This window comes from Oncorhynchus keta, chromosome 12 (genome assembly GCF_023373465.1).
Source record: "Oncorhynchus keta strain PuntledgeMale-10-30-2019 chromosome 12, Oket_V2, whole genome shotgun sequence".
NCBI lineage: Eukaryota > Metazoa > Chordata > Actinopteri > Salmoniformes > Salmonidae > Oncorhynchus > Oncorhynchus keta.
This window is the reverse complement of record NC_068432.1, coordinates 14,991,589-15,014,586: the sequence shown is the minus strand read 5'-3', so window position 1 is coordinate 15,014,586 and position 22,998 is coordinate 14,991,589. Positions and strand designations below refer to the sequence as shown.

General features: G+C 39.8%; 1 protein-coding gene across 6 annotated transcripts in view; it reads right to left on the bottom strand.

The window, feature by feature from the left end:
- Window positions 1–1,923: 1,923 nt before the first annotated feature.
- LOC118391030 (opioid-binding protein/cell adhesion molecule-like) overlaps window positions 1,924–22,998 on the bottom strand; it is a 521,103-nt gene continuing 500,028 nt past the window's right edge. For 4 of the 6 annotated variants that reach the window (XM_035781960.2, XM_035781959.2, XM_035781961.2 and 1 more), the window contains 6 exons: window positions 20,361–20,489; window positions 15,957–16,077; window positions 12,217–12,368; window positions 11,402–11,437; window positions 6,711–6,788; window positions 1,924–6,316 (listed from right to left, as the gene is read on the bottom strand). In XM_035781960.2, coding sequence (XP_035637853.1) covers window positions 6,213–6,316; window positions 6,711–6,788; window positions 11,402–11,437; window positions 12,217–12,368; window positions 15,957–16,077; window positions 20,361–20,489 — 620 coding nt within the window. In that variant the 3' untranslated portion in view covers window positions 1,924–6,212. The remainder of the gene's footprint in view (window positions 6,317–6,710; window positions 6,789–11,401; window positions 11,438–12,216; window positions 12,369–15,956; window positions 16,078–20,360; window positions 20,490–22,998) is intronic. The other 2 variants (XM_035781962.2, XM_035781963.2) reach the window with 2 other exon arrangements.

Genomic DNA, 22,998 nt, shown 5'->3' with positions numbered 1-22,998 from the left:
AGTCCAACATTACTTTAAAACATGAAGGTCAGTCAATTCGAAAAATTTCAAGAACTTTCAACGTTTCTTGAAGTGCAGTCGCAAAATCGATCAAGCACTATGATGAAACTGGCTCTCCTGAGGACCGCCACAGGAAAGGAAGCCTCAGAGTTACCTCTGCTGCAGAGCATAAGTTTATTAAGAGTTACCAGCCTCTCCGCATGTGTGGTTCCCATGGAGGAGGAGGTGTGATGATGTGGGGGTGCTTTGTTGGTGACACTGTCTGATTTATTTAGAATTCAAGTGATGTATCAGATCACCTGGCCTCCGCAAACACCCGGTTGGATGTGGGGCCAGAGACAGCAGGGGTTCAAACTGTAGAACCCAGTTCCAACATTAAAAATGTATTTTATCAAACAAAACAAACCTACATTTTATCTCTGGTACCTACAGGATGACAAATAGGAGCAAAATTACCGAATGTAAGTATATTATTTACCTTCAGAGGTAAATCAGTTGCCGTGATAAAAGTGTTTGGTTGTTGTGCACTCTCCTCAAACAATAGCATGGTGTTTTTTCACTGCTACTGTAAATTGGAAAGTGCAGTTGGATTAACAAGACTTTAAGCTTTCTGCCCATATAAGACATGTCTATGTCCTGGAAAGTTTGCTGTTACTTACAATGTCATGCTAATCACATTAGCGCACGTTACCTCAACTGCCCCGGTATAGGGACAGAGATGCTGTAGAGGATAAATCCAGTTAGTTGCATACATTTTGTGATAACTGATACTTTGATCTATCAAAATATTTACTTAAAATGTTGTAAATAGCATGAAAAATATTTATGAACAAAAAGTAGCGTTTGTCCCAAATTTCCCCAACGTCGACAGTTTTTGTTACTACATTACAACTCCCATTTTCATAAAAGCACAACATTTAGTGGAATTACTTTTCTTTCAGATTGGTGTTTTTTGATCTAAAAGTTAACAGTCATCACAAATAAATTAATTTGATTGCTGTGTTAGTTTAAACAGGACCTGCAACCTCATTTCCCGCTGCTTGTACTATTGAATTCAACCTGATAATTGATATTTGAGTGATTAACAAGACAGTGTTACATTTCCCTTTGTTGGTGATCCCCCATATCAAAATGCAACATTCTAAAATTTAGCTGACAGTCTAATGCAGGTTTTTCTCTAACCAATGGTGTCAAAATATCTCCAGTTTCCAAGTGTTTTTTGAGTTGTGGTAGTTTCAACAGCGTATAGAACCTGATTTCCTCCCTAATCAATATGAGTGGTTTATTGCCATTTGTCAAAACAATAGGGTTTTTGGTACGTGTGCAGTTTATAAGGTGCTCATAAAATAAATTATACAAGTAACATGATTACTGTTGTTGCACATGTACAGTATGTGTAGATAGTACATTTTATGTTTAGGTTTTCAATATAGCATGAACTGTTTCTGCATATTTGTTATTGATTTGGACACATTAAAACTGTGTTTTTACATTGGGCTATTTAGGAACACAATTTGAACGTTCAACATTATTTCCAATGGTATTGTACATAATCTGGTAAAAACTGCTGAATGAGTCCAAAAACATGCTGTGTTTTTATTTATTTTGATGATATACCAGAAATCACAAAAACGGATTTGCCCTGCCTACTCTCTCCACCTTCTGGCCGACACCTGGTGTGAAAAGGGATTGATTTACCTAACGCAGGTTAGCAGATTGAAGATGTCTCCCAATCAGAAAAATTACACAATATGCAGGTCTGTCATGTAGACAGGTACTGTATGGCTGACAAGGTGGATCAACAAAGTAATTGGAGACACCAGGTTAGTTCAATTACCCAATGAAGCAAACACACATGAATGAATGACTTGCAATTCCAAAGCATAGCAATGTGCGCACTCAAACAAAGATGGTCAAAGCATGTGGCATTTAAGATCATTTTTTATTATTATTGTCAGTTTGAAATATGAACACACAATCCTCAACAAGAAAATACATATGAACCAACAATCTTTTACATCACAGGGAGTCAAATAGAATGTAATTTTCCATTCACTGTGGAATCAACCAGAATAAAGGGACGACTTTGACTGACCTTTGTCGGGTGAATGACTTGACTGTCTTGTATTGGGGTAGAGGGAATGTGTGTGTGCCGGTCACCACAGAGTGACTGAATGCATACTTAAATGTCACGTCACAAACAGCACTATACTATAGGGTAGGTCCAATATAAGCTCAGTCAAAAATAATACGTTGGAAATAAGTTTCTGCAATGGTTATACCGTGGACTTCTCAGAAGCCCCAGATGTTGCTTTCTGTACATATGTTTTAAAACAACTACAAAAAAAGTAATACAACTTTTATTGAATCTACCCTTAGCATGGCCTTCATTGAGCCCATATTATATAGTTTCAGTCACTAGAATGAGCTTATCGTTCAACAGACATTTGGATCTGTTTTATCAGTACATTTACCACAGTAGAACACTTGACTAATTATGTGGTACTTATTTAACCTTTATTTATCCCATTGAGGTCTGAATACCTATTTTACTAGGGTAATACTCGTGGTATTCATTTCTAAATGGATTTGGGGTTCAAACAATTATGCTGGTGTGGAGTGGATAATAGGTGTGCTATCTCACTTTATTAGCTAAGTGCTCTGCCATATGGAACAATGTATTCAAATGAAATCCAAGTTCAAGAATAATTTACAATAATGCCGATGCCTGGTGAATCATGAATTACAGTGATGTATATTTCTAATCATTATCAAATCAATGTGACCCTCACACAGACATAGCCCATTTGAAATGTGTGATACATGCACCCATATATCTGCTGTAATATGGCCGATTTTGATGGCAGCACCACAGGTTTGAAACATTAAAAAGTAAAATATTTTGTAACATCAAAATGTGTCCCTTTCTCCACATTTGTGAATACAATATTAAAGTCAGACTTCATCGTACACATGTGCTGACATCAACAACAGAAGACTAACAAAACTGACTAATTTGTGCCCTTCCTTGAGGCATTCCCACTTAAGGAAGAGGCAATACCAGCAGTCCTGGCAGATTAGATTTTGTTGCTGTTGATTTCTGGGAGAAAGCAGGAAGTTTCCCCGCTGTTTTTGATGATGTCATAATGTTGAGTCTACCTTTAAGACCTCTGAATTAGGATGTGTTTGTCATGGGCTCAACAAGTGCTTTGTCTGATATAGGCAACGTTAAAACCAACACAGGAATTAATCATTTAGGAGACAGCGATGAGAGATGAACATTCAGGTGTGTCTGCAATGTCCTGTCAGAGAACTGTGGAATAGCAATACAACAGCAAATATATCCCTTTTCATTGTGTGCAATCCATCCCATATTACATCTGTCAACGCTACTCTGAACCTTTGTCTTGCTTACATTTACATTACAGTACATGTATCTATTGAAAACATGGTGTTTAGTGGACAGACTGAAATAAATCAAGACCATGGTCAGCAATCATAAAGGGTCTCAGAGTATGAGTGCTGATCTAGGATCAATTCCCCCCTGTCCATGTCAACACATTAATTTCGAAGACAAAACTGACCCCAGATTAGCACTCCTTCTCTGAGATGCTTTGTGAATATGGGCACAGATATTTTAATAAAGTTTTAAAAACTATCATGAAGAGGAGATACTGCTATGTAGTTTATAAACTGCGAAAACGAGTTGATGCACTGCACAGAAAGCTGCAAAATCCTTGTATACTGAACAAAAAAATAAACGCAACATGAAACAATTTCAAAGATTTTACTGAGTTACAGTTCATATAAGGAAATCAGCCAATTTAAATAAATATATTAGGCCCTAATCTATGGATTTCACATGACTGGGAATACAGATATGCATCTGTTTGTCACAGTTATCTTAAAAATAGGTAGGAGTGTGGATCAGAAAACCACCATTTGTCTCATGCAGCACAACATATCTCCTTCGCACAGAGTTGATCAGGCTGTTGACTGTGACCTGTGAAATGTTTTCCCACTCCTCTTCAATGACTGTGCAAAGTTTATGGATATTAGCAGGAACTGGAACACACTGTCGTACACGTCAATCCAGAGCATCCCAAACATGCTCAATGGGTGACATGTCTGGTGAGTATGCAGGCCATAGAAGAACTGGGACATTTTTAGCAACCATTAATTGTGCACAGATCCTTGTGACATGGGGCTGTGCATGGCACGACAATGGGCCTCAGGATCTCGTCATGGTATCTCTATGCATTCAAATTACCATAGATAAAATGCAATTTTGTTCGTTGTCCTTAGCTTATGCCTACCCATACCATAACCCCACCGCCACCATGGGGCACTCTGTTCACAACTTTGACATTAGGAAACTGCTCGCCCACACAACGCCATACAGGTGGTTTGCGGTTTTGAAGCCGGTTGTACGTACTGCCAAATTCTCTAAAACAATTTTGGAGGACATTTATGGTAGAGAAATTAATAAATTATCTGGCAACAGCTCTGGTGGACATTCCTGCAGTCGGTATGCCAATTGCACACTCCCTCAAAACTTGAGACATCTGTGGTATTGTGTTGTGTGACAAAACTGCACATTTTAGACTGGCCTTTAATTGTACACAGCACAAGGAGCACCTGTGATCATGCTATTTAATTAGCTTCTTGATATGCCACACCTGTCAGGTGGATGGATTATCTTGGCAAATGAGAAATGCCCACTAACAGGGATGTAAACAAATTTGTGCACAACATTTAAGACAAATAAGCTTTTTGTGCATATGGAACATTTTCTTATATTTCAGTTCATGAAACATGGGACCAACACTACATGTTGCGTTGATATTTTTGTTCAGTGATTTCATGGAGCATGGATTGTGCTTGCCTGTTAAACAAAATCTAATTGCGTAAAATTAAGTGGATGGTTATAGAACGTTTTATTGTAGCTCCTGAGTGCCACAGAGACGTCGACGAGAAGACATACCCGATTTCAAATCAATCCAAACTCCACCCTGATTATTTCACTCGGTATACCACACTGTATGATAATATTTTAATGTATCTGCACTCTATTGGGAGACAATATAAGCAATCTATCTGAATTTCCAGTCAAAACATACCAGTTCAACACAACCAAACAGTTCATACTTATTGGTTATGAGACACTATTTTGGAACAAACTCAAACCAATGACCATACAAAAATACTGATATTAACAGCTGAGAACCTTCAGAGGTGGATCCTAACTTCCACTTCAGTCCAATTTTCACTTAGTCTCCCACTGACATCAATGCATCACTCAGTGACTGAAGTGGAAGTTAGGATTTGCACTTAGAGTGATCCATATTTTACCTTTATTTAACTAGGCAAGTCAGTAACACCAGCTGTAAAGACATGAATAAACTTTGCAAGTGATTACATTAGTTGAAGTTATATGTCCACAAAAATGGAAATAAAACTCCCTTTCCATTCATAACTAGTTAAGTAATTATTCTTCAAACCACCTTGTATAGACTTGTGCCAGTTAAAAGGGAAGACAAACATGGTCTTTGCACAAATTTATACAACTTTTATATTTTATTTACCCCTTTTCAATATGTGTTAAAAACAAACAAAAAATAGCATAGCACAAACAGCTGAAAAGATCACAATTTACAATGATGAGAGGAAGAAGAACATTTGTCAAAATTCAATTTCTTCTTAACCGGTTGTGGTTTGTCAATGTATCAGAATCCAAAATAATTACAGCAGAAACAAACATGATTACAGGCTTTTAGGTCCTAGAGGGATTTCAGTCCTTCTGGTCCTTGCCTGTGTTTGGGGTGTTTGTTTAGTTCACCTCATACACTTAACTCTTGGGGCTAAGACTCTCGGGGCTAAGATGACTGTCAGTCGGGGGAAATTGAGATAAATTAAATGTAAATAACAGACAAACCACATCGGACAGGCCTATTTTTGAGACCCACATGAATAAACTTTAAGAATCATATCATAATGGGAGGCGAAACTAAACAAAAAAAAGCAACTTGTTATGTCCTTAAAACTCAACTAAAATGAATTTTAAAAAGTATATGTTACATAATACTTTTTAGCGGTTCGACATGATGTAGTAGGGTAGCCCATGCACACTGTGCATCACGTTTGTGGTTCCAGGTGAGAGAAAACACACAAAACATGCAACCTTGCCCTCGGATGCCAGAAAGCCCACTGCATCAAAACTTGAGCAGAAAGGGAAGGAGGATGACTAGTAGACAGGTGTAGGTGTGTACGTGTGTCCCCATCGAGCCGCTGTTCCCATCCTGCACTGCTCCGGGTCCTGTCATGGCGAAGGTGGAGGGCGGAGGAGAGGGAACAAAACATTTGGATGAGTTTGAGGCATTCAAGATTGGTTTTGCCCTTTCTCTTGCATAAACCTGTCGGATGGATATCACTATGTAAATCTTCTGTTAACAAGTGATTCACTGCTCTAATACCTTCTCACCAACTCTTAACTCGCTGTCTGCTCAAGGAGAGGTGTGTCTCACTGATATTCGCAAATTCGTGTGGTAGTACAACAATATACAACTACATCCCCCTTTCCCCTAACGTCACCTACAGGTATCAGTACTGTTAATCTACGGGTTAGTATTTAATCATGTGTTGATCACATTTTTTAAAAATAATTAGTTTGTGTATATTAGGTTAGGTTTTAAAGTGGATTCATTACAAACCTGCCGGTAATGCAAAGGTTTCAGAGGATGTCTTTTCTAACACAGATGAACTCAACAATAACACATTGGTTGACCCCTCTAAAAAGAGAGATTATATGAAAGAAGGCACTCAAAACATGTCAACAGAGCAGCTCACAAGCAAATGCTGCTCACATGCAAAATTATCTGAGTAATTGACACTCAGCACATAATAAACTACCCCCTGGGACAAACGGTTGCTAGGTACCACACCTGGGTTCAAATACTATTTAGGGTATTTCTATTACTTTTAAAGACATTTGGAAGTAATTATTTAGATGTTTTTTATTTGAAAAGACAAGTAGTTGAATATAGGAATGTATTTGGAGATACACTGAAAGTCTTTGAAAATACTCAAATGCATCGACGCAAATACACTCAAATATAATCCAGGTATTTGGGAATAGTATTTTAAATAAATATTTGAAAATACATTCAAATAGTACGATATGTATAGTAAATTATTTGAAAAAAGTTTCAAATACTTCATTTAGAAGTAGTTGATTTGTGCCATATTATTTGAAAATACACACACATACAAAATAATTATTTGAATAACAAACACAAATATATTTTACCCAGATCTATTAGGTAACCAATTCAAAAGAGGACATTATTGAGATTTTTAGTTGTGTTTACTTATTACCCGACATAGATACGGTGCCTTCAGAAGGTATTCACGCACTGACTTTTTCCACATTTTCTTCTGTTTCAAAGTGAGATAAATGTGGATTTAATTGTAATTTTTTTGTCAATGATCGACACAAAATACTCCGTAATGTCAAAAGGGAAGAATATTTGTAAAAAAGTGTACGCACACCCATATATATATATATATACATATATGAATGGAACATAAAACACTAATATATTTTGATTGACATTATGGGGTAGCCTATTGTTTGTTGATCAGTAAACAAAATATAAATGTAATACATTTTACAGTCAGGCTGGAACACAACAAAAGGTGGAAAAAGTTAAGGGGTGTGAATCCTTTTTGAAGACACTGTATGTCCATGATATTTCTGGCACAGCTGGGTTAGCTAATATAGCTATGCTAATCAGGTCATTCCCAGACTAAGAAATATTCCAATCCCAATTCCTGCTGATGGAATGTTTAAGTGGGGGCACTCAGTATATATACACCTGTTCTGAAAGGCCCCAGAGTCTGCAACACCACTAAACCATATTGTATATATGAATGCTTCCGCTCAGTGTTTGAGATCAATTGACACCCTTTACCATGGAACATTGCGATTTATTATAGCTATGTATCATGCTGTATGACATGCCACACTCCAGACAGCATGTTGCAGTGTTTGAGATCAATTGACACCCTTTACCATGGAACATTGCGATTTATTTTAAACTGCAAAACCCTTACTCACCACTGCACTTTATATACAAGGATTGGCTGGCCTTCTCTAGTCAGTCATAGGCTCAGTCACTGGTATTCTTTTATTTACAAAGCCATTTTGGGTTTACCATTTTATTTGGGCATTTTTATTGTTCAGAAATGTGGTACTCTTTCCGTTCACAGGACTTTATCCTGCTAACTGTTCCAAATGTCCAAACTGAATTTGGTAAAAGGGCTTTTATATGTACTCTGCGCCATCGGCTTGGAACGCCTCACAAAATACTTTTAAACTGGAAGAACTTGTCCCGAATTGTGTTTTTAAATAATTGATGAAGGATTTTGAGGCTGATTCCCTGACCTGTCAATGTTTTTAATTTGCTGTTGAATTATTTTGTTATAACCTTGTGAATTGTATGTTTTTTTTTACTAGATTACCTGTAGTTTTTCACGTTGTCTGTCTTTAATTGTGCAATGACTTGGTGCTACCTATCTTGGCCAGGACAGAGGATATATTTAAAATCTCAATGAGCCCTTCCTGGTTAAATAAAGGTTACATTTGTAATTTTTTTGTAAACATACTGAGACAGATGGGTAATGTTTCTCTCGCTCGGATGCTTTATAACTGAAACTGATGAGTCTTTCTGTCGGCTCGCGTCTTGTTCAAATATATGATCAATATTTCTATATTTTATTTGGATGGGCAAGAAGGTATGGTAGGGGGGCCAGGGCCCCTAGGGCCCACCCATAACACCCTTGTCACCAGTATATAGTCAAATAATGTTTAGTACTGTTTTGTCACCAGTATATAATAACAGTAAAGTACAATCACCAGTTCACCAGTACACCACCCTGTTTACAAAAATGGATTGCTCCTACAGACAGTCATGAGGCTGTGACTTGCTATATAAAGCAGGCAGAAAGGCATTGAGGTATTCAGTTACTGTTCGATTGAACATTAGAAGAAGCAAAATCAGTTACCTAAAATAATTTGAGCATGGTATGATTGGTGCCAGGCACACCGGATCCAGTATCTCTGAAACGGATGCCCTACTGGGCTTTTTACACACAACAGTGTCTAGTTTTTCATGAGAAAACATGCAGCCAGCGGCAGTCCTGTTAGCAAAAACAACTCATTGATGAGTGAGGTCGAAGGAGAATGGCAATACCTGTGTAATCTAACAGGAGGGCCGCAAACAGAAAAATAACGGCACAGTACAACAGTGGTGTGCAGAACGACATCTTGGGGCGCACAACTTGTTGATCCTTGTTATTGCAGCACACGACCACACTGGGTTCCACTCCTATCAGCTAAAAACAAGAAGAAGCGTCTCGATTGGGCACGCGATCCCCAATACTAGACAGTTGAGTGGGAAAAAATTGCCTGGTTTGACGAATCACGGTTCCTGTTGCGTCATGCTGATGGCAGAGATTTGGCGAAGATTTGGCATGAGCAGCATAAGTTCCTGGACTCAATGGAACAGGATGGTGGCGGTGGTGTATCACCATCCAATCTGCAGCAACTGTGTGATGCCATCAGGTCCTATTTGACCAACATCCCTGTGGAGCATTTCCCGACTTGTATCCATGGCCTGAATAATTCAGGCTGTTCTAGATGCAAATGGTGGTCTGACCCGGTACTAGATGGGTGTACCTAACAAACTGTGTATAGAACTGTTTTGTCATCCGTATTTAATAACAATAATGTATAGGACTGTTTTGTCAACCGAATGTCATGTTGTATTCATCATGTACTGCATAAAAAATATGGTGCCATAAGGTCTGGGATTTTATTCACCAAGAGTGGGAACAAGACTTGTTCATTTAGAAACAAAATGTAGAATTATTGATTTGCTCTTAACGTTAAGAATTTAATCCAGGCCAGACAACAATAATCCAGGGACAAGTTTTCTTGAGGGCGAAAGAGGTACAATTCTAGAGACAATTGTCACAGCTATTGTGTTATGTCCCCTTTCAAGATGAAATGTTTAATCTCAGTAATGATCTTTGTGCAAAGCTCATATTGAATGTGAATTTATACAGTATTTCGGAGGCTGACGAGATGATCTATATAATAAGGCTTATTAGCTTATAAACATATTTCCATTCTTTGGCCTTACAGGGTCGTATGGTTCAGAAGGGCTTTCGAAATCCCCAAAATATTGGACCACATGGGGCATTATTGAGAGAGAGAGAGAGAGAGGGACGAAATTATTGCAGTTGTTTTTACTTTGAAGCCGAGTAACACAATGATTTCTAATTTCCTTTGGATTTTCTTGGAGTTCACCAGCTATTCTATTGGGACTTCTATCCAATTATGCTGCCACAGTAGATTATTCCTAAACCTGCATGTGGATAATTACAATAATATTGCCGCTTTCCCCCCACAATCCAAATCAAAGCAAGTAATACATCTCTGAAGAGGGGCACCGCAGTTAATGATCCAGTTTCACTTATATTCCAAACATCTGTCTAATTAATACAATGACGTTGACCACACATCAAATCAATCATTCAAATGTGCATTGCTAACACATTGCTTAGAGGTCAGGTGTAGGGCTTCACTATAGTAGTAACGTACGTTACAAGTATTAGTTACAACTAACTAGAGGGAAGTTCGGAATGGAAAAGAACACATGGCATTGATTTAAAAAAAGGGAATTAGGAATATGTGTCTCTGTGATTCCTATAAAGACACCATTCCACAACCAGACAGACAAATTATTTAACAAATTGTCACAACAGCTTTAACACATACAACACAAATGATAGTTTTAGGACAGATAGATACTTACACAGCAGATGAAGCACATGCAAAATAAAATGAAGCCATACCACATAGAGAGGCGGGTAGGCGGTTGAAATAAGAAAAACAAAACAGAGTTAGCAAAACATTTTAAAAAGGTACAGAGTTCTTCATTTACCATTTCCACAGTGATTTTACTGACTTACTTTCTCCTCATCCGGCCCTCTTCCAGGAAATGTCACTTGTCAGACATACATTTTTAACTAGTTATCAATATTAATAAATGGAATTAGAAGCTAATAAAGTTTTCATGAGCAGCCCAGTAACCTTCTGACAATCTCATTTTGTCATGCACTGCTCAAACATTATCTGGCCCCTTCCAATGGCAGAAACATATTCCTCCTGTCACCTCAGAATTAGCAATGAGTGCCACTCCAGTGATATTGGCATCTAATCAGTTTGTTGTCAATGTGAAAATGGCAATGTTTAAGATGCGTTGTTAGAATTCTGTTAGTGCACCAGAGAGGTGAGCGTGAGTCGAAAAGCATGCTCATGCTGAATACCGGTACTAACCTTGCACTAGTGTTGAGCTAGTCGGCTCAATAACCTCTACACCAGAAGAACAGACCACAGCAAAATATATAAAACAAACAAAAAGCAAACAATCACTGACAATGTTACCTGAATGTGAACAATGAGATAGTCAAGCTGGTGAATATGTCTTTAGCTTTATGGGTGCAGTATTAAAGGCATACAGTGATGTGAAAGGTGTTTCTGTTAACCTAAATCATTATGATAATGTTGTGTTCAATTAAGGCACAGATTCCCAGACTTACATGGAACCAAAACCGGCTGCTCGCGTGCACCATCGTGCATATATTTATTTTGTTCCCGCACACCAAACGCGATCACGACATGCAGGTTAAAATATCAAGTCAAACTCTATAAACCAATCACATTAATTTGGGGACAGGTTGAAAAGCATTAAACATTTATGGCAATTTAGCTAGCCAGCTTGAGTTTGTTTTGATATTTTAACCTGCGTGTTGTGATCGCTTTTGGTGTTGTGGGACAAAATACATTTATGCATGATGGTGCACGCGCGCAGCCGGTTTGGGTTAGTCACTGTTTAGAAATAACACAAGTAAGAAATATTCAGTATACTTTATCATAACTTTCATGAATAGGCATTCAGAAATTATTTCTAAACAAATAATAAATAAACATTTCAACATTTGTAAACATTCATAATAAACATTTATAAAATGTTTAATAATTTACGAAGCATTCAGAAGCATGTATAATGGCTTGTTCATGAAAGTTATTATGAAGTGTTACCTACACAACATTCTCATTTTTTTGCACCTTGAATGGCATAATGTACTCACCATACAGGACAAAGCTTGCGTTGGAGCTGCCAAGTTTGTTGATGGCGATGCACGTGTAGTTGCCGTAGTCTGCCTCTGAGATGTTTAAGAAGGTCAGCTTGGAGAGCTGCCCGGCATCCTCGATCTCCATGCCATCTAAACCGTTGATGATCCTTGAGAGAGAAGGAAACAGCTCTGTAGTCAGTGAATAAATTTATGAATTTATTTGACCAATTTAAAATGCATATAGAGCTGCCTCAGCCATGCGAGTTAAACAATACACAAAACGTCCTTGTAGGGAAGACTCTCTCGCTCGCTCTCTCATATATATATATATATGTACATACAGTGCCTTGCGAAAGTATTTGGCCCCCTTGAACTTTGCGACCTTTTGCCACATTTCAGGCTTCAAACATAAAGATATAAAACTGTATTTTTTTGTGAAGAATCAACAACAAGTGGGACACAATCATGAAGTGGAGCGACACTTATTGGATATTTCAAACTTTTTTAACAAATCAAAAACTGAAAAATTGGGCGTGCAAAATTATTCAGCCCCTTTACTTTCAGTGCAGCAAACTCTCTACAGAAGTTCAGTGAGGATCTCTGAATGATCCAATGTTGACCTAAATGACTAATGATGATAAATACAATCCACCTGTGTGTAATCAAGTCTCCGTATAAATGCACCTGCACTGTGATAGTCTCAGAGGTCCGTTAAAAGCGCAGAGAGCATCATGAAGAACAAGGAACACACCAGGCAGGTCCGAGATACTTTAAAAATACGTTTAAAGCCGGATTAGGATACAAAAATATTTCCCAAGCTTTAAACATCCCAAGGAGAACTGTGCAAGCGATAATATTTAAATGGAAGGAGTATCAGACCAATGCAAATCTACCAAGACCTGGCCGTCCCTCTAAACTTTCAGCTCATACAAGGAGAAGACTGATCAGAGATGCAGCCAAGAGGCCCATGATCACTCTGGATGAACTGCAGAGATCTACAGCTGAGGTGGGAGACTCTGCCCATAGGACAACAATCAGTCGTATATTGCACAAATCTGGCCTTTATGGAAGACTGGCAAGAAGAAAGCCATTTCTTAAAGATATCCATAAAAAGTGTTGTTTAAAGTTTGCCACAAGCCACCTGGGAGACACACCAAACATGTAGAAGAAGGTGCTCTGGTCAGATGAAACCAAAATGGAACTTTTTGGCAACAATGCAAAACGTTATGTTTGGCGTAAAAGCAACACAGCTCATCACCCTGAACACACCATCCCCACTGTCAAACATGGTGGTGGCAGCATCATGGTTTGGGCCTGCTTTTCTTCAGCAGGGACAGGGAAGATGGTTAAAATTGATGGGAAGATGGATGGAGCCAAATACAGGACCATTCTGGAAGAAAACCTGATGGAGTCTGCAAAAGACCTGAGACTGGGACGGAGATTTGTCTTCCAACAAGACAATGATCCAAAACATAAAGCAAAATCTACAATGGAATGGTTCAAAAATAAACATATCCAGGTGTTAGAATGGCCAAGTCAAAGTCCAGACCTGAATCCAATCGAGAATCTGTGGAAAGAACTGAAAACTGCTGTTCACAAATGCTCTCCATCCAACCTCACTGAGCTCGAGCTGTTTTGCAAGGAGGAATGGGAAAAAATTCAGTCTCTCGATGTGCAAAACTGATAGAGACATACCCCAAGCAACTTAAAGCTGTAATCGTAGCAAAAGGTGGCGATACAAAGTATTAACTTAAGGGGGCTGAATAATTTTGCACGCCCAATTTTTCAGTTTTTGATTTGTTAAAAAAGTTTGAAATATCCAATAAATGTCGTTCCACTTCATGATTGTGTCCCACTTGTTGTTGATTCTTCACAAAAAAATACACTTTTATATCTTTATGTTTGAAGCCTGAAATGTGGCAAAAGGTTGCAAAGTTCAAGGGGGCAGAATACTTTCGCAAAGGCACTGTATATATATATATATATATATATATATATATATATATATATATATATATATATATATATATATATATATATATATACACAGCTCAAAAAAATAAAGGGAACACTTAAACAACACAATGTAACTCCAAGTCAATCACACTTCTGTGCAATCAAACTGTCCACTTCGGAAGCAACACTGATTGACAATACATTTCACATGCTGTTGTGCAAATGGAATAGACAACAGGTGGAAATTATAGGCAATTAGCAAGACACCCCCAATAAAGGAGTGGTTCTGCAGGTGGTGACCACAGACCACTTCTCAGTTCCTATGCTTCCTGGCTGATGTTTTGGTCACTTTTTAATGCTGGCGGTGCTTTCACTCTAGTGGTAGCATGAGACGGAGTCTACAACCCACACAAGTGGCTCAAGTAGTGCAGCTCATTCAAGATGGCACATCAATGCGAGCTGTGGCAAGAAGGTTTGCTGTGTCTGTCAGCGTAGTGTCCAGAGCATGGAGGCGCTACCAGAAGACAGGCCAGTACATCAGGAGACGTGGAGTAGGCCGTAGGAGGGCAACAACCCAGCAGCAGGACCGCTACCTCCGCCTTTGTGCAAGGAGGAGCAGGAGGAGCTCTGCCAGAGCCCTGCAAAATGACCTCCAACAGGCCACAAATGTGCGTGTGTCTGCTTAAATGGTCAGAAACAGACTCCATGAGGGTGGTATCAGGGCCCGACGTCCACAGGTGGGGGTTGTGCTTACAGCCCAACACCGTGCAGGACGTTTGGCATTTGCCAGAGAACACCAAGATCTGGCGCCCTGTGCTCTTCACAGATGAAAGCAGGTTCACACTGAGCACATGTGACAGACGTGACAGAGTTTGGAGATGCTGTGGAGAACTTTCTGCTGCCTGCAACATCCTCCAGCATGACCGGTTTGGCGGTGCGTCAGTCATGGTGTGGGCTGGCATTTCTTTGGGGGTCCGCACAGCCATCCATGCCGCCAGAGGTAGCCTGACTGCCATTAGGTACAGAGATGAGATCCTCAGACCCCTTGTGAGACCATATGCTGGTGCGGTTGGCCCTGGGTTCCTTCTAATGCAAGACAATGCTAGACCTCATGTGGCTGGAGTGTGTCAGCAGTTCCTGCAAGAGGAAGGCATTGATGCTATGGACTGGCCCGCCCGTCCCCCAGACCTGAATCCAATTGAGCACATCTGGGACATAATGTCTCGCTCCATCCACCAATGCCACGTTGCACCACAGACTGTCCAGGAGTTGGCGGATGCTTTAGTCCAGGTCTGGGAGGAGATCCCTCAGGAGACCATCCGCCACCTGATCAGGAGCATGCCCAGGCGTTGTAGGGAGGTCAAACAGGCACGTGGAGGCCACACACACTACTGAGCCTAATTTTGACTTGTTTTAAGGACATTACATCAAAGTTGGATCAGCATGTAGTGTGGTTTTCCACATTAATTTTGAGTGACTCTAAATCCAGACCTCCGTGGGTTGATAAATTTGATCTCCATTGATCATTTTTGTGTGATTTTGGTGTCAGCACATTCAACTATGTAAAGAAAAAAGTATTTAATAAGAATATTTCATTCATTCAGATATAGGATGTGTTATTTTAGTGTTCCCTTTATTTTTTGAGCAGTGTATATATATATATATATATATATATATATATATATATATATATATGCTGATGACCCAATGACCTTTCTTGAAAATCAACTTCCAGGAAAATCTAAAACCCTGCATAAAGCATAGATTCAACATGTTTGCAAACATGCACAACAATTTACCTTCTGTCGTCTCGATACCACTCAAAGTCCGCCTTGGGCACCGCATCCACTTCACACTCCAGCACCCCTCTCTGGCCAAGGGTCACGCCAACGTCTCTGCCCTCTGACACACTGGGGGCATCTACGGGCACACGAGGGCACTCATGGGATCAGGATGCCAGAGAGGGAGTCAAGGTTAGGGCTGTGGCAGTCACAAAATGTTGTCAGCCGGTGATTGTCAAGTGGTCTCACTTTAATTTACCATTAATTAACATAAACACATTTAGCATATCCTGGCTTCCACTACAAGCCACTGATGCAGACATTTGGAGCATCTACATTTTTAAAAAGTCAAATAAATCCATGTGATATAGCCTACTCCTTCACAATAAATCCATTATTTATTATAGACAGATCTAAAGAAGCATGATATGAAGAAAATGTTGTCTATTTCAATAGAACAGAATAGCATACTCTGCGTTGTCCTTATGTTAGGTCCTGATGTGGCTATACCAAATGGCTGTGGGCTACACTAGTTAATTTAGCAGACAAGACTTGCTTAACCTTTCTGGGATAGGGGGCAGCATTTTCACTTTTGGATGAATAGCGTGCCCAGAGTGAACTGCCTCCTACTCTGTCCCAGATGCTAATATATGCACATTATTATTAGTATTGGATAGAAAACACTCTGACGTTTCTAAAACTGTTTGAATTATGTCTTTGAGAATAACAGAACTCATATGGCAGGCGAAAACCTGAGAAAAATCTAACCAGGAAATGGGACATCTGAGGTTTGTAGTTTTTCAAAGCTTGGTCTACCGACAACACATTGAGATATGGATGAGGTTGCACTTCCCAGCGCTTCCACTAGATGTCTACCATATTTAGAAACTGGTTTGAGGATTCTACTATAAAGGGGGGGCTCATGAGACCTCTGAGTCAGTGGTCTGGCAGAGAGTTTTGGTCTCATGACACGAGCTCCTGACAGAGTTAACTCTCGTTCCAGTGCTTTTTCTGTTCCGGTTGGAACATTATTGATGTTTTATGTTAAAAACATCTAACAATTGATTCCATACATCTTTCTAAAGGACTGTAACGGAACCTTTCGAGTTTTTGTCTGGATGAAGTGCCTGCGCCTCATGAAGATGGATTACTGGGCTGAACACGTTAACAACAAGTGGCTATTTGGACATATATGATGGAATTTTATGGAATAAATCAGTAATTTATTTTATATCTGGGGTGGCAGCATCATGTTGTGGGGGTGCTTTGCTGCAGGAGGGACTGGTGCACTTCACAAAATAGATGGCATCATGAGGTAGGACAATTATGTGGTTATATTGAAGCAACATCTCAAGACATCAGTCAGGAAGTTAAAGCTTGGTCGCAAATGGACAACGACCCCAAGCACACTTCCAAAATTGTAGCAAAATGGCTTAAGGACAACAAAGTCAAGGTATTGGAGTGGCCATCAAAAAACACTGACCTCAATCCCATAGAACATTTTTGGGCAGAACTGAATAAGCGTGTGTGAGCAAGGAGGCCTATAAACCTGACTCTGTTACACCATCTCTGTCAGGAGGAATGGGCCAAAATTCACCAAACGTATTGTGGGAATCTTGTGGAAGGCTACCCAAACTGTTTGACTCAAGTTAAACAATTTAAAGGCAATACTACCAAATACTAATTTAATGTATGTAAACTTCTGACCACCTGGCAATGTGAGGAAATAAATAAAAGCTGAAATAAATAATGACAATATACTATATAATTCTCTCTACTATTATTTTGACATTTCACATTCTTAATTAAATAAAGTGGTGGTCCTAACTGACCTAAGACAGGGAATCTTTACTAGGATTAAATGTCAGGAATTGTGAAAAACTGAGTTTAAATGTATTTAGCTAAGGTGGATGTAAACTTCTGACTTCAGCTGTAATTCACAAGTGATATTATTGTCACCCATCAGACTATTCTGGATTTAATCTCGTCTTTACATATACCAAATAATGTGTGCATTTGTATTTATTTAGAATGGACCATTGTCATGCACTTGTCTCGAAATAGGGGCAACGGAAAAACATTTCTTATATGCACTTAAATAGCGGGTGGAGTACGATTTTGCCATAATTTATTTTCATGCCAGCCAGGTAAACTATATTCCTGTTGTAAAGATAAGAAATGTGCTTAATATTAGGACAGTTAAGAAATAAATATAGTTGGTTTACATTTGCATTGATATCAGATTGATTAGAGGGACAATACAGTATTGAGTACCAGGCAGGTAGCAAGTTTGTTAGGCTACTAATGACCATGAGCAGCAACAGATCTTGAAGAAGCCTAATTACCATGACTAAACGGTCACTTGGAATTTGACTGCCTTCATGATAATAATAATATATGCCATTTAGCAGACGCTTTTATCCAAAGCGACTTACAGTCATGTGTGCATACATTCTACGTATGGGTGGTCCCGGGAATCGAACCCACTACCCTGGCGTTACAAGCGCCATGCTCTACCAACTGAGCTACAGAAGGACCACTATCATGACTCGTGACCGCTGAGGTGGAGGGAATACGGTCACCGTAACAGCCCCAGTCAATGTATCACATGGGTGTCATGTGTAAATTACAATGGAATCAAGTTGAATTGTGATTCTTTGGGGAACAAATTTGTAAATGCAGTGGCGTTTAATTGAGCTGGTACTTCAGAGCATGTGGGCTGCATTCCAAGTATAGCACAGTTCATGTTATAATTATTAGAATATACCCAATTAACTGAAAGCACATCACATCCCTGTTATACCCCATCTATTTCCCCTATCATTAGAATTATCTGTAGTATGCATACTTCGCAATGCTTTTATTTGACTTTATTAGGTTACTGAGTCACACTACATATTTGTATGTAGGGTAGAATCATTTCCAACGTGCAACAAATACCGTAATCCATAATTGTCCAATAAGACATGATGCATAGCATGCATAACCTCTTTTCCAACTTTTTCTGATGAACTGCAACAAAATAAAGCTAAACACAAACTGAGCTTCATCCAGAAGTGGTCTGCCCACATGTGCGTTAAGGGCAGCGGCCCAATTGTTAATAGTCAATAAAAAATATATATAATATATATATAGTGAAAAAAAATTGAATATATTTATATATACTGTAATTCATAGATTATGTTTGAAATGCTCATAAAAGTTTGGTAAATGTGTACATTTTCCTGTAAAAAAAGACATTGTTCAAAACAAGTTGTTACACTCCTTCCAGTGACTGCCAGCAGCTCCGTGGGCGCATAGTCCATGCGAACATTGGATTGGATTGTTTTGTCAGCTATTTGCTATCAGGGGGAACCGCCCCAAGGAAATCGCAGGATTTCATAACATAAATTATAACAGCACAAAGGAAATGAACGATCCTAGGGACCTCAAAAGTGGAAATGATGGGTCTGATCTAGTATCCTTCCCAATGAGTCTCTCGCGCCAGACAGCTTACTTCCGCACTAGAGACTAGAAGGTACAGATGCTGCTAAAGCAAACAGATAATTATAATTAACTTGTAAATAAATAATCATTAACAGTCATGGAAGCCTGGGACCTGATAAACCGGACATCTACATTCGACAAGAGTCAAAGGACAGAGGGATACACTAGATAGAACCTTCTCATTGCGGATCTGGTAGGACAAAAAAGCATTACTGTGGCTGGCCAATTGTATTGTTCATCAGCTATAGCTAGCTGGCAGCTTGCTAGCTAGTTACCTTCCATGCCAATTTCAAGTCTTTCTAAACTAATATCTGACTATCTCTGAAATATTTCAATTAGTTCAGGATGGCTGGCGTGCTTTGTGACATTATATTAGTTACATATCCCCAGTTAGATCATTTGTTTTCACGTATTACATCTGCATGCTTGTTGCGCTCTCCCTGGTGCACTAGTTAATTATTGAGCTAGCTGCTAGCTCTAAATATTATAATCTAATCTGTTCAAAACAGTGGCAGCATGTGTAGCAGTGGTCATTCGGCTTTTTACATGTAAAAGTGAAATAGGTGTATTTATGCTGTTGTTCAAATTCACAGATCTTTTTATATATCGTCTTTAAAAAACAGGTAGTTCAAGAACTTTGCATCATATTTCTGTCATGCTACTTTGTTGAAAACTCCAACCACCCCGAGCTTTCAGCCAATCAGCGGCCGCCATGTGCGTCATCCATGTGTCTATATTAAATCCCTGCTCATGAAACCATTGACTCAGTGAAATGTCTGTCTGCGAGAGAATAGAATGCTTAGTGCACATCGTAGCAAACTGTTTTGCAACAAGTCTCTCTTGCTGGACAAGTTCAGGTTAGCCCCTCCAAGTTTTGGCCTGTTTGCTTCTGTTTGGTTCCTAGTAAATACACGCCAGGGATGACATTGAACTCACAGTTGACTGTGATCTCAACGGTCTGGACGTCTGTGGCGATGTCGTTGATGGCGGTGCATTCGTATGTCCCCGCTCTCTGTCTGGAGATACTGGGGATGTCCAGGTATTCGTCCTCCGATACCAAGTCAACTGTGAAGGTAAACAACAACACGAGGTGAGGTAAACAATAGGTGAAGTAAGAAGCAACAACAACCCCAACATGTGAGGTACACAACAACAACGAGGTGAGGTGAAGTGTACGGCCATCCTATATCAAATCAATGGCCCAATTATTCACCCCACTGTTCTATAAAATACCTATCGTACATATTTTCCCATTGGAGAAAAGGGTAAGCCATAATTATCGAGACCGACCTTATCGACCAACTTATTAAAAGGCAGGGTGTTTGAACTGATCAAAGCCTCATCCTCATGTAAAGCAGGACTGAAATAACTCAGGTTGTAATGAAGAGCGGCGCTGAAGGAGATGGCTGCCGTTTTACGATCCCGTAACCAATTGTGCTATTTTGTATGTTTTTTCGTGTTATTTGTACATCATTTGAACATTTTGTACATCATGTTTCTGCCAACCTGTCTTATGACCGAAAAGAGATTATAGATATCAGGACAGTGATTACTCACCCCGTACTGGAGGAATATTTTTTAACGAGTCGGACGGGAAGGATTTACTTCAGACGCACGACAATACCCTCATCCCCATCATTTGCAGGAGAAAGTGACGGAGGTATCGGGGACGAAGGTTGGGTGCCTTGTAGGGATCATACGCCGAGAGGGTAATCTACCTTTACCATCGGTCCCATTAGCCAACGTACAATCAATCGATAATGAAATAGACAAACTACGATCACGTATATATCCTACCAACGGGACATTAAAACTGTAAAACCTTATGTTTCACTGAGTCATACAGCTAGCGGGTTTTAAGTTTTTTCGACAGGATAGAACAATGGCCTCTGGTAAAACTAGGGGTAGCGGTCTATGTATATTTGTAAACCACAGCTGATGCACAAAATCTAAGGAAGTCTTAAAGTTTTGCTCGCCTGAGGTAGAGTATCTTATGATAAGCTGTAGACCATACTATTCACCTGTATTTTTTGTAGCTGTCTATATACCACCACAAACCAATGCTGGCACTAAGACAGCACTCAATGAGCTGTATATGGCCATAAGCAAACAATAAAACGCTCATCCAGAGACAGCAATTCTAGTGGCCGGGGACTTTAATGCAGGGAAACTCAAATCCGTTTTTACCTAATTTCTTACAGCATGTTAAATGTGCACTAAACTCTAGACCACCTTTACTCCACACACAGAGACTCATACAAAGCTCTCCCTCATCCTCCATTTGGCAAATTTGACCACAATTCTTCCTTCCTGATTCCTGCTTACCAGCAAAAACTAAAGCAGGAAGCACCAGTGACTTGGTCAATAAGAAAGTGGTCAGATGAAGCAGATGCTAAACTACAGGACTGTTTTGCGAGCACAGACTGGAATATAATCCGGGATTCATCCGATGGCATTGAGGAGTACACCACATCAGTAACTGGCTTCATCAATAAGTGCATCAATGACGTCATTCCCACAGTGACGTACGTACATACCCAAACCAGAAGCCATGGATTACAGGCAACATCCACCTGTAACCTGGACGCTTATACGAATCCCAATATGCCCTCCAATGAACCATAAAACAGTCAAAGCCTCAATACAGGATAAAGATTGAACCGCACTACACTGGCTCCAACGCTCATTGGGTTGTGGCAGGGCTTGCAAACTATCACAGACTACAAAGGGAACCACAGCCGAGAGCTGCCTTGTGACACAAGCCTACCAGACAAGCTAAATTACTTCAATGCTGGCTTCGAGGCCAGTAACACTGAAGCATGCATGAGAGCTGTTCTGGACAACTGTGTGATCATGCTCTCCTTAGCCGATGTGAGAAAGACCTTAAAACAGGTCAACATTCACAGGGCCACAGGGCCAGACAGATTACCAGGACGTGTACTCCGAGCATGCACTGAGACCAACTGGCAAGTATCTTCACTGACATTTTCAAGTCCCTGACTGAGTCTGTAATACCAACATGTTTCAAGCAGACCACCATAGTCCCTGTGCCCAAGAACACTAAGTTAACCTTCCTAAATGACTACCAACCTGTAGCTATGAAGTGCTTTGAAAGGATGGACATGGCTCACATCAACACCATTATCCCAGAAATTCCAGACCCACTCCAAATCCACAGATGATGCAATCTCTGTTGCACTCAACACTGCCTTTCCCACCTGGACCAAAGGAACACCTATGTGAGAATGCAATTAATTAACTACAGCTCAGCGTTCAACACCATAGTGCCCTTAAAACTGATCACTAAGCTAAGGACCCTGGGACTAAACACCTCCCTCTGCAACTGGATCCTGGACTTCCTGACGGGCCGCCCCCCAGGTGGTAAGGTTAGGTAACAACACATCTGCTATGCTGTTCCTCAACATGGGGGCCCTGCTCAGTCCCCTCCTGTACTCCCTGTTCACTCATGACTGCATGGCCAGGCACGACTCCAACACCATCATCAAGTTTGCCGATGACACAACAGTGGTAGGCCTGGTCACCAAAAACGATGAGACAGCCTATAGGAGGAGGT